The sequence below is a fragment of the Montipora foliosa genome, chromosome 14 (genome assembly GCF_036669935.1).
Source record: "Montipora foliosa isolate CH-2021 chromosome 14, ASM3666993v2, whole genome shotgun sequence".
In the NCBI taxonomy this organism is placed as follows: Eukaryota; Metazoa; Cnidaria; class Anthozoa; order Scleractinia; family Acroporidae; genus Montipora; species Montipora foliosa.
The window spans coordinates 23,689,559-23,702,546 of NC_090882.1; the positions used below are offsets into that span (position 1 = coordinate 23,689,559).

The following is a 12,988-nucleotide window of genomic DNA, read 5'->3' on the forward strand; positions in this document are numbered from 1 at the left end:
GGGTGCGAATCGATCGTAGTACGCACAGTAGGGTGGTCTACAATGGTCATACAGATGCGATATCGAGAGAAAAAATCAGAGTGGTTTGGAAAGCGCGGTATGAACTGGCACATCAGCTGCATCGCGTCCAAACCAGCCGTTGAAGATCATTTAGAGCTGGTGTCTTATGTTCACCTGTCTGATAGTTGTTCACAGGATTCATTCGCCGTCTACGCGATATTGGTAGACCTCCTGAAGAACGTCAAAGCTGTCAAACCTCAGATCACAGGAGCATTGTTGAGATTGGACGGAGCGGGAAGCTACCACAGCAACACCCTCATCGCACCTCTGCATCGTATTTATGAGTTATCAGGCATAAAGCCGTTGAGGTACATTATATTAGTTTTCTAAGTTTGAGGTTACATAACTTAAGTTTGAGGTTACATAACTTGAGCAGCCGTTGGTTTTACTGACCAGCAACCAGCGTTCTCCTGGGCAGCCAAGACTCCACCTTGCTCCTGGCTCAAGATCGCTGCCTCGCCCTCCTTATAAAACCGACACTGAAAAGGCTTTTTTTCACCCTTATCAAGGACTTGCTTTCTTACTGAAACTCAAATAGAAATAAAATCCGTTTTTTTAAGAGGTGGGATGCTTGTTGAAACTTCTATGTATGGCGGTTTTGTATTGGGAAGACCGATGCAATGAAGAAACGTGAGCGTTTAGAGTGGGTGCAGAACGGGTGATCGCGTGACCTGATTGTAATTTCAGTGTAAATTTGTTGAATAATATAATAGGTTGTTTACCCCGGGTACTTGACATGTTCGTTAGTTCGAAGCAAGAATTAGATCTATTAGACCAAGGCCAGTGTTAGATCCAAACGCCTGTTCATTAGCGGAGTTGCATTCCTCTCTTAGGAATGAGGTTGTCAGTTTTTTAATCAGGAATTTAGTGCTTAATTTATTCGTTCTCTTAAAGTTATTTATGGCTTAATTTAGTCATTTCTAGGGTTCTCGATCAGTCATTTTTGCTTGTGAGTAGTTCTAGTAGTTTCGGATTCTGCAGTTTGTTTGTTACTTTCTTCGCTTCGAGCAGTCAATATTCAGTTACCAGCTCCTAACAAATTCTTAACCGCTTTTCGCTTTCACCGCATGGGTTGAGTTCGCGCCGTCATAGGCAGTTGAATGAAGAATAAAGCTCGTTTGAAGTTTTATTGCTTGAGTTTTGTAGACGTAAGAAGATCACATCGTTAAGAATTTGTCCTGAGTTTGCCGAGATTTGATGCCGGCGAAAGAAGATGGTCCCGGTGGTGGCGATGTTGTCGTTGGCGCTGCTAGCGCGGCACTAGATCACGTTATTTCACTCGAAGACCTTCGGCGGCTGAAGAATTCCAGATCTGGATATCTCTCGGTAGTTACAATTAAAAGGAATGAAATTCAAGTGTTGCTGTCCCGTTTCCAGGAAGTTCATGTTGTATATATGTCGTACCTGTCTGACGAGTCGAGCATTTTGAGGTGCCATGAATCTTTCCAAGGTGAGACTGTTCGAAAGGATGACTTTATCCATGAAGTTCAAGGTTGGATTAAAAGAACTGAGGAAGTGGCACGTTTAGACTCTCAGTTGAAACCAGAAGACTCTGCAAGTCAGATCGTGTCGAGAACCTCAGCCTCCAGACTTTCTAGTAGAAAATCTCATCGTTCTTCTCGCAGTGGTTCGCGTGGAAGTAATGTATCTTCATTGTCCGTGGCCAGAGCTAAAGAAGCTGCACGTGTAGCAGAGTAAAAAGCGGAAGAGGCCGTTCTTCAGAAGAGACAGCTACTAGAAGAAGAATAACTGGAAGAAGAATGCTTAACTCTAGAAACGACGTTGGCTAAATCCCAGGCCCGTGAACAAGCATTAACATCCATTGTAGAGGCTGTCGATCATCCGTGTCCTTTGGAACGTAAGGAGACCGCTCCTAAACCACGCTTGGTTGCTCCTGACCCTATAAATTTAGAATCGAAGCAATGTAAACAAAACCCGCATTTTCCGGAAGAAAAGCATCGCTCTAACCTTAACCAAGAAGCAGCAGAGTGGCACGATCCTCCCTTGCCTATTAACAACGAAAGAGCTGTTTCAGAGTCCTTCGAAGTGCTTTCTTCGCCAAGCGAAAGGGCTTTTCACGAAATATTAGGACTCCATCAGCAACAGAACGCTCTGCAACAGCAACAGAATAAAATTGTAGAGATGCTTGCAATACAACAGAAGAAAAGTTCTCTCCCTCGGCCTCGTGTCCCCATCTTCAACGGAGACCCTATGAAATACGAACCCTTCGTAAGAGCGTTTGAGAGTATAATCGAGTCCAAGACGTCAAGCAGTAGCGAAAGGCTCTATTACCTTGAGCAGTTTACTAGTGGAGATGTGAGAGAGCTCGTGCGATCGTACCATTATCTCCCACCTGAAAATGGTTATCAAGAAGCTCAACGACTGATCAGGAAGAAGTTTGGTGATAAATACCACGTTGTAGCTGCATATGAAACCAAGGCATTGAATTGGCCCTGATGTGAAAGTAGAGGATGGCCAAGCCCTAAATCGATTTGCCATTTTCCTTATGAGGTGCAAGAATGCCATGGAGAGTAGACTAAGTAGGAACCTAACCAAGCTTGAGCAACCCGAAACCATTAAGAAGTTATCTCTGAAGTTGCCGTTCAGTTTAAGAGTAAGATGGCGCCGCTTGGTAGATGAAATCATGGAGAATCAAGGAAGGGCTATCCGGTTTAATGACCTCGCTGAGTTTGTCGACCATGAAGCTCGCGTAGCCACCAACCCTCTCTTCGGGAAGATTGTCGAAGACTCTAGGCCTAGACCTGATACACGTCGAGGTCTCTTGAATGAAGGATCCCACGAGAAAACGAAAGAAAGACGTAGTTTTGCTTCGCATGTTAACAATTGCCTGACCTCACCTGCTACCAGGGAATTGCCAAGTTCAGACTTACCTCCAGTAGAAGAAGTCTCTTGCCTTTATTGCAAGGATCATCACGCCCTAGAGAGCTGCAAATCTCTTAGGAGTCGCCCCTACGGGGAACGAATCGAGTTTATGAAGTCTAAGCGTCTTTGCTTCGGTTGTTTGTCCACTGAGCACATAGCAAGGAATTGTCCGAAGCAGAAAACGTGTGCAATTGTCAACTGCACAAGGAAACATCCAGCAGTTCTCCATACGAATTCTGTTGCACGTTGCCCAGAAGCTAACAATGCCGCAGCAAGTACTTCGTCTCGCGAGGAGGTTCTGCGTGTTCAAAGTGCTATGGTCAATACAGACGGAAGAATTAGTCCCTTTGTTGGGACAGACACCTCGAGGACAGCTATGGCCATTGTTCCAGTTAAAGTATGGCCTAAAGAAAATGGGACACCTTCTTAGATAGCGGCAGTTCTTCCACGTTTTTTACTGAAGCCCTAATGAGACAGTTAGGAGTAAATGGCCAAAGAACTTTGATTTCTTGACAACGTTGGACAGAAAGAACAGACTCATTGACAGTTTGGTTCTGCAAGATCTGGCTATTTTCGACCTGGAGGAGAATGTGTTTGTCAAATTGCCTCCCTTGTTCACAAGACCCGAGATTCCCGTATCAAAGGAGGATATCCCAAACCAGGTTGATGTTGACAAATGGCCACATTTGAGTGGAGTGTACTTGCCGGATGTAGAAGCAAAAGTCGGTCTCCTAATAGCCAGTGACGTCCCGCAGATCCTCAATCCTCTAGAAGTGAGGCATTGTCAAGGTGGCGGCCCTTACGCATCCCGTACAATTTTAGGTTGGGTTGTGAATGGTCCCTTAGCGTGTCGTAGCCACCGCTCACGCATATCCAGTTTCTTTTCTAAGGCTGACCACGATCTCAACCAGATGCTGAGGGACTACTACAATGGTGATTTCCCCGAATCCAGTGCAGATGATAAACCTGGATGTCCCAAGAGGAGCTGCGTTTCTTAAAGGACTGGTGCTAAATAGTACGGCAGTTCTGAAAGAAGGTCATTACGAAATGGCTTTGCCATTCAGAGATCGTGAAGTCGCGGTGCCAAACAATCGGGTACAAGCTGAACAGCGAGCGCTATGGCTGAAGCGGAAGCTCCATGGTAACAAGGACCTGTATGCTGACTACAAGGTCTTTATGGCTGAGATTCTAGAGAAGGGCTACGCCCGTAAAGTTCCCGTGCACACGCAAGCGTTAAACTGTGTAAAGTGGTATACCCCGCACCACGACATCTACCATCCTCCCAAGCCTGGTAAAATACGAGTCGTTTTCGACTGTTCTGCTAAGTTTCAAGGAAAGTCGCTCAATGATTTGTTGCTCAAGGGTCCAGACTTAAACGAACACGCTGTTCGGTGTATTGATGAGGTTTTGCCAAGAAAGGATAGCAATCATGGCGGATATTGAAGCGATGTTTTACCAGGTTAGAGTAGCCGAAGAAGACCGAACCTTTCTCCGTTTCCTGTGGTGGCCTGAGGGTAATCTGGACGAAAATCTCGAAGAGTATCAGATGGTTGGGCATTTGTTTGGAAAAGCTTCATCTCCAGCATGTTCCAACTTTGCCCTGCGAAAGATGGCAGAGGACAACAGCGACCACTTTCCAAGGGAAGTTGTAAGCTCGATTAACAAGAACTTTTATGTAGACGATTGCCTGAAATCCTTACCATCAACTGAAGAAGCTTTACAACATGCAAGTGATTTAAAATGTTTGCTGTCAAGAGGTGGATTTCATCTGACCAACTGGGTTAGTAATAGTCGCAGAGTCCTTGATGCCATCCCTGAAGCCGAGCGCGCCAAAGAAGTAAAGAACTTGGACCTTAATAAAGAAGATCTACCATTCGAAAGAGCCCTTGGAGTTCGATGGTGCATCGAAACGGATACTTTTGGGTTCAAGATAGACCTGAAACATAGCCCACCCACACGAAGAGGAATCCTTTCGGTTGTGAGTTCAGTTTATGATCCTCTTGGTCTCGCTGCACCGTTCGTGTTGCCAGCCAAACGCTTGCTTCAAGATTTATGCCCGGAGAAGCTAGAATGGGATGATGCGATCTCCTCAAAGTACGAGGTTTTTTGGGAACGATGGTTGGCAGATTTACCCAAATTGTCTAAATTCTCTGTCGAACGCTGCCTGAAGCCAGATGGTTTTGGTGTCATTACGTCCAGTCAGCTGCATCATTTTGCTGATGCATCTGAAATCGGTTATGGGTCAGTTAGTTATCTTCGGCTTGTCAATGCCCGCAATGAAGCCCATTGCTCCTTTTTCCGCGCTAAGTCACGTGTCGCTCCGTTGAAGATGATAACGATCCCTCGTCTGGAGTTGTCTGAAGCGGTAACAGCTGTTAAGCAAGACAGATTATTGAAGAGGGAGTTGGAGATCTCAGTCAATGCAAGGTCGGTCTTTTGGACGGACAGTACCGCAGTTCTGCGCTACGTCAAGAATGAAACAAACCGGTACCACACCATTGTTGCCAATAGGGTGGCGATTATTCGTGACGGGTCCCAGCCTAATCAGTGGTTTCATGTCAATGGCGATAATAACCCTGCTGATGACGCCTCGCGTGGTTTTACGGCAGATATTTTCCTTCGTGAACGTCGTTGGTTAACGGGGCTGGCATTCCTTTGGAAGCATGACATCATGTGGCCAGCGCAAGATGAGCTATTTGGCGAGATTGCAAATAATGATCCTGAAGTGAAAAGAGAAGTTCGAGCCAGCCTGTCTTCTCTGAGCACCCCTAAAAGTCATTATTGCAGTATGCTAGCAAATGTTCCTCATGGTCTCTGCTGGTGAAAGTCGTTGCCTGGCTTTTTCGTTACAGAAATAATCTCCTCAAGGCAAGTAAAGGAGACAAACCACGAAATGGCAGTCTTATGCTTATCACCCTTGAAGAAATCCAACGGGAAGAGGGAGAAATTCTAAAGCACGTCCAGCGGCAATCCTTCCCGGAGGAAACGGCAAATCCTAAGAAGCAGGTTAAGAAGAGTAGTAACCTTTACAAGCTCGACCCAATCTTTGTGAATGGTCGGTTGCGCGTGGGTGGTAGACTTCGCACCTCTACGTTCTCTTCAGAGTAAAGAATCAGATTATTCTCCCGAAAGATGATCGCTTGAGCAGATTAATTATCGATCATTATCACAAGGCGTGTGGCCATTCTGGAAGAGAGCATGTTTTGTCCCTCATCCGCGAAAGATTTTGGATAACTCAGGGAAGTTCAGCCGTAAAGAGTGTTCTCGCAAAGTCCGTCATATGCCGACGTTCACAAGCATGTCTTTGTTAACAGAAAATGGCTGACTTTCCAGAAGAGCGCGTTCGACCTGACAGACCACCGTTCACGTCAGTTGACTTAGATTTCTTTGGTCCATTCCAAGTTCGTTGTGGTCGTAGTCTCTTTAAGAGATACGGTGTAATTTTCACCTGCTTAGCTATCCGCGCTGTGCATATAGAAGTTGCTTTCAGCTTCGACACAGACTCCTTTCTGTTGGCTCCTCGAAGATTTATTGCGAGAAGAGGTCAAGTAAAGGAAATCTATTCAGACAATGGCACCAATTTCACAAGTGGTGAGCGAGAGCTCCACGATGCTATTTCAGAGTGGAACCAAAAGAAAATCCACAATTCTCTATTGCAGAAAAATATCAAGTGGACCTTCAGCCCCCCTGACGGTTCCCATTTTGTTGGTATCTGGGAAAGATGCATACGAACCATCAGGAAGATTCTTCGGTCCTTACTGAGGGAACAAATAACCGATGATGAAAGTCTACTCACGCTAATGTGCGAGGTCGAGAGCATCCTTAACAGTCGACCCATTTCGGCCGTATCCAGCGACCCTTGCGACTTGGAGGCCTTGACTCCCAATCATTTGCTTTTACTAAAATCTGAACCCCCCCTTGCCTCCTGGTCTATTCCAGCACAAAGATCTACTTTCAAGACGCCGTTAGAGGCAAGTGCAGTATCTCGCGGATGTGTTTTGGAGGAGATGATGCAAGGAATTTCTTCCCCTTTTACAGATTCCTCAAAAATGGGTTCGTCCAAGGGGAAATCTGGCAGTTGGAGACATCGCTATTGTCGCAACTGAAAGTTCACACCGTAATTCGTGGCCTTTAGGGAAAATCGTTGATGTGTTCCCCGACAATAGAGGATTTGTTCGCCGGGCGAAAGTGAGCATGAAATCAGGTGTTTTTGAAAGAACTATTGATAAACTCTGCCTTCCGGTTGAAGGAGAAGAATGAAGTGATCCAAGATGCCAATTTTGAACGTTGTTTGACTCGATTTCCAGATTGAAAAACGCTGTTTTAAATTTCTAGTTCAATATTTTCTGCCGGCGATAAATTTCTTAGTGTGCATTTGGTATAATGCAAAACTGTAATTAACGCTACTATGGACTGGCACGCGTAGTTTCTGTTTAGATCTGTTTCGTGTAAGTGACTCCACTTAAGCTGTCTCACACTTAGGGGCCGGTGTTAGATCCAAACGTCAAGGCCTGTTTATTAGCGGGGTTGCATTCCTCTCTTAGGAATGCAGTCGCCAGTTTTTTAATCAGGAATTTAGTGCTTAATTTATTCGTTCTCTTAGAGGTATTTAAGGCTTAATTTAGTCATTTCTAGGGTTCTCGATCAGTCATTTTCGCTTGTGAGTAGTTCTAGTAGTTCCGGATTCTGCAGTTTGTTTGTTACTTTCTTCGCTTCGAGTAGTCAATATTCAGTTACCAGCTCCTAACAAATTCTTAACCGCTTTTCGCTTTCACCGCATGGGTTGAGTTCGCGCCGTCATAGGCAGTTGAATGAAGAATAAAGCGCGTTTGAATTTTTATTGCTGGAGTTTTGTGGACGTAAGAAGATCACAGCCAGTTTATATGGTTGTTGACTTTACAAACCTAGTTTAATCTAATATTGCAGTTTGTAAATAAAAAGTAACAATCAACTAGCGATTCGCGACTTAATCGTAGGCCTGTACTGAAAATAACTCACTCATCGTTTCCTTTCAAGTAGTGCATGATTTGTATTCAACAGCTAAAATCACTAGGTATTCATTATTCAATATAAACTTGCAAAATATCTAAAAATTCATCTCGATGAATCAGCTTTTCTTTGATTGTTGAGGCGCGTAGCTTGGATCAAACACTCACCCAACCCCTAGCAATGTCACTTACCGTGACCTTTCCGCGGTGGGGAACTGAAGAAGTGACGAAGTTCTTCCAATACTCTATTTCTATTTGCTGTTAGTTGTAAACTAAACGCTCCAAAAGACAGCAAATAACTTCTGCCTTTTTTATGAGCAATAATGACGGCATGTTATTCCGTAATGGTTCATTATTTCAACAAATGACTAATAACAAAACGGAAAGGGAGCTAAAATTAGAGAGTGTTGTTTATGCTAACAGAGGGCTCTGAAAGCCAAATTCAGACTGCCGCTGATTTGCGTTTGGGGAAATACCCGGAAGTTTGACCCGGGGACCATTTAGAATTAACCTAGACCTCTTATTTGGCATTCATTTTACTTCAGAATTTTGGCTTACAATTGAAAACCAACCTCTCGAATTCCACCATTAGCAGGTGGTCCTCGCGTAAGCCAAATAGTATGGTTTGTTTTCGGGATTCCAGTATTTTTACAAAAAGAAAAACGGTCGATACTTTGTTGTATGACTATTTAAAGATATAGAAAACTTCAGGCATTAAGATTATTTCAAGAGCTTTTTTCGTTTTCATATAGCGACGCTGTCAATATCGATACATTTTGGCCCTTAGATCAGCGCCGAAGGTCTGAAATCATTTAAAATGAGTTTGGCTTTGTAGCGAAGCAAAAAAGCATTTTTTTCCAGAAAGAAATCCAGATTTTTACTTAGGTACCAAACCCATGTAATCGGCAGCGTTCAAAGGAAAATTATTTTTTTGACGCGAAATAGATCAGACCGCTCTTAGGGACTTAATGTTTCCGGTTGGTGCTTTAATAATTAAATCATTTTCTTTGCTTTCTTCTACAGAAAAATTCATTTCCTAACTAGTGTATTCCACGGTACATTTTACGCTAAAAACCGATATCGCATGAATCACAAAGCCATGAGTACGAAATCGGGTTTTCGAGTGAAAAATACTTTGGAATTCACCAGTTTGGCAACGAATTTTTCTTCTATTGGAAGTTTGTAGATGATACAACTGCATCTGAAATTGTTCTCAAGAGTTGTAACAGCAATGCACAGGGTATAGTTGGCAATGTTACTAGTTAGTCATACAAAAATAGAGTCCAGTTGAACTCTGACAAGTGCAAAGAATCTAGAATTAGATTCTCTAAACAGCCACCCTTATTTGATCCTCTTATCGTGGATGGGAAAGAATGCGAAGTTGTAAAATCAGCTAAGTTCTTGGGTATTACTATAAGTACCGGTAGTGATTAATCATGGAATGACCACGTTGATAGTGTAATTAAGAAAGTTAATAGGAGAGTGCATTACCTAATTTAGCTAAAACGTGCTAAAGTTCCTCCAAAAGATCTGTGCCTATTCTATGTAGCTTCTATCAGAAGAGTCATCGATTATGGAATTTTTAGCTTTTGCAATTCTCTACCACTGTATCTTAAGAACGAATTTAAACGTATAGAGAAGAGAGCTGTCTCTATTATTTGGCCAGATTGCGATTATCATACCGGGATCGAAAGCTTGGAGTTGAAAGGGATAGAAGATCACAACAACCATCTTTGAAGATAGTTTTTCTTTCTTTTTTTATCGGTTGAGAATAACGAAGACCACAAACATAGGTAACCTTTACCCGTAAGGCATGAAAGCAGATATAATTTACGTAAGAGCCATAAGTATAAAGTTCCACCTGTTCGTACCAGCTGAGCAAGGAATTCGTTCATCCTGTCCATGTGTGGATGATTTATGAGCCCTTCCCACAACATGGGCAGCGAAGATGTTTTCCTTGTCTCGCTGTCAAGTTTCCTTTTGATTTGATTTTGAATTGTAATTTGTTATATATATATATATATAGTTGTAATTTTTGTAGATAATTTATAATTGTATATACATACATATAGATACATACATATAGATAACTAATTCAGCTCTCGGGCTGCAAATAATAATTTAAGAAACTACTACTACCACTACCACTACCACTACCACTACTTCGAAAATGACTTTTCATGAAGAGTTCACGGTATAATCAGGTAAGTTTGAATTTAGTGGTCCTTGCAGAGTTCGACTTATTTCTTACAACAAGAAGTTAACCTGGCTTGAGCCTGTCATCCAATATCAAAAACCACTACCTGGTCAGGGGTCAACTAATAGAAGCTGACCTCATGAGGTCTAAACTTGAGTCCGCGATATGGTTACGTGATACTGGTCAGGGGATACCTTGTTTTGACAGTTGTCAATTGACTTTAACATGGATGTCCAATATCAAAGATGTACGCTGTAAACGGCCCCATGTTGGGCGTATTGATTATTAACGAAGCTCCACAGCCCGAATGGAGGACCACACTCATAGGAACCCAGCGGTAATGCTCAAAGGCACGTACATACATACATCTGAGCCTCATCAGTGCAGTGCTGATGTCTAGGATGGAGGTTAAGCTTATAAAGCCACTCCAGATATCGATGTCCCATGCATGTGGTACATCCAAGCCATATATAGGCAATTATTTCGTATATAGGGGGAATTTACTGTGAATCGCTGATCAACTTGAGCATAGTGCATAGTGACGCGATCCTCACTGCAGAAAATGTGCGATTCTCCTCAGAGATTGCCATATAAAGTTACGGTATTTCCAATTCGGCTGAATGGCCGGGTTGGTTCAGGGGCCTAGTGGTAAGGCATCTGACCGGTAACTAAGGAGACCCGGGTTCGATTCCCGGCTCAACACATTTTCACTCATTTCCTTTGGGGTTGAACAATTTTTTCTTGACCGATTCTAAGAACAGTTCAAGTTCAGGGAAACGAGACACGGGGGCTTTCCAACGTGTGGTTTTCCTACAACAGAGTTGCTGCCGTCTTGATTATTGTAGAAGAAAACCGCTGACCGAAGTCTATTCTCAAATTTCTTCCAGTCTAATAATTTGATGCGATTAATATCGCGGGGAATAGGACAAAACGATGGACTCTTACTAAGTAATGAGGTTTGATCTGTATTTGATTCCCGTGACGAAAGATTAATAGGATAAAATTGCTCCTGGTTAGAGGTGGCGTTTAAACGGAGTTGCCTTACTATATTAAAGAAACCTTCTTTCCTAGCTACTCTAACCACGCGTTGGAAAACCCCCGTGTCTCGTTTCCCTGAACTTGAACTGTTCTTAGAATCGGTCAAGAAAGAATTGTTCAACCCCAACAATATCCGTTCCATCCCAGAAAATCTCTCCCCGGGGAGAGGCGGGCTTTATCTACACTCAGAGATATTGACGGTCTTACTATTAAGATCCAAGACAAGGGTTCCAAAATTGTAGTTATTTACACGGACTATTACGAGGCAAAAATGAAAGAACAGTTAACAAACCCGCCTCATTACGAGAAATTAGATTCTGATCCTAGCACGGATTTTGTTATTGTTATTACTCAATCGGGTAAAAAGTGGCTTGATAAGGCAAAAAGCAATGAAGACATCGCCTAATGGGTTGTCAATAACAACCCCAAGCCGGGAAAAGCTTTTGGCACCATTAAGACCCATAAAGAAGGGAATCCCCTTAGGCTTATTACATCCTGCTGTGGCACGTCCATAGAAAACCTTTCAGCATTCACGGAATTTTATCTCGAGCCTCTTGCCCAAGGTTTACCTTCCCTTGTCAAGGACACCACTCACTTGTTGCAAAAAAATAAAGATCTAAACGGAACGGGTCCTTTTCCGAAAAAAAAAGCCTTCTAGTTTCGTGGGATGTTGTGGCCATGTTTCCTAATGCCATCAAGGAGGCTCTAAATTCTCGGGAAACAAATTTTCCATCCACTGAATGTATTTTGGAAGCTGTTAAAATTTGTCTCGAACATAACAATTCCCGGTTCCAAGATGAAAATTTCCTCCAAATTCACGGGACGGCCATGGGGCCAAAAAAATGCATGCAGCTATGCAGATATTGCCATGGGGGTCATAGACAAAAAAGCCAAATCAGGGACTAGTAAACCCAACTTATGGTGCAGGTATAGGGACGACATTTTCGATCTTTGGACCCAGGGGCAATCTAAATTGATTGAGTTCACTGCGTTTATAAATTCCCTATATCCCACCATCAAGTTCACCCTTGTCTATTCTCCCACATCACTGAACGTCTTGGATCTTACTCTTAACCTTGTCGAGGGATACATCCAAACGGATATCTACTCCAAGCCTACAGACAACCATATTTATTTGCTGCGCGAAAGTGCCCATCCAGCTCACTGCACAAAAGCCATCCCATTTGGTGTTGCTACTAGGGTTAAAAGAAATTGTTCCACCCCTGACTCTTTTGAAAAACAAAGCATTGAATATCAGAATTATTTCATTAATAGGGGTTATAACCCTAACCAGGTTAGACGATAATTTGATAAAGTAAGATCGATTCCCAGAGAGGACCTACTTGCCCCTACAACTAAGTCCAACAAAATGTTTCCACTGGTCTTGAATTACAACCCCAATTTACCCAACATTGGCAAAATCTTGCATTCATATAAACATATCATTTATGATTCTCCCTCCCTTGCAGAAGGTATTCCCCAAAGGGTCTATTATTCCATCGTTTAGAAGACCTAAAAACATTCAAGACATTCTTTCAAGCCCCATAAAATTAATGATAGTAGCCCTGACAAGTGTGATTGTTTTAAATGCAAAGGTAAATGCAACCTTCGTCGTAATTTCTTAGTTGAATCGGACCATTTCACCAGCGCCAGCTCACATAGAACTTATTTTATTACACAACACCTCCACTGTAAATCTAAGAACGTCATATACCTAATCAGTTGTAGTAAATGCAACGGGGCTTTTTTTAATTCCAAAAATAGAATAAGGTTTATATATTCATCAGAGTAATTGTGCAATCAATTGGCTTTTTCTTTCAGT

The 12,988-nt window shown here is 42.8% G+C and overlaps 3 protein-coding genes across 3 annotated transcripts; all 3 read left to right on the forward strand.

Moving 5' to 3' along the window:
* The first annotated feature begins 2,584 nt into the window (after window positions 1-2,584).
* LOC137984534 (uncharacterized) lies at window positions 2,585-3,373 on the forward strand. The gene has a single exon (XM_068831701.1). It carries the CDS (start codon window positions 2,585-2,587, stop codon window positions 3,371-3,373), a length of 789 nt encoding a protein of 262 aa, XP_068687802.1.
* A 1,017-nt stretch (window positions 3,374-4,390) lies between these two features.
* LOC137984535 (uncharacterized) lies at window positions 4,391-5,767 on the forward strand. The gene has a single exon (XM_068831702.1). The coding sequence runs from the start codon at window positions 4,391-4,393 to the stop codon at window positions 5,765-5,767; it is 1,377 nt and encodes a 458-aa protein (XP_068687803.1).
* Window positions 5,768-6,260: 493 nt separating this feature from the next.
* On the forward strand, window positions 6,261-7,049 carry LOC137984536 (uncharacterized). Its single transcript, XM_068831703.1, has one exon. It carries the CDS (start codon window positions 6,261-6,263, stop codon window positions 7,047-7,049), a length of 789 nt encoding a protein of 262 aa, XP_068687804.1.
* The last annotated feature ends 5,939 nt before the right edge of the window (window positions 7,050-12,988 follow it).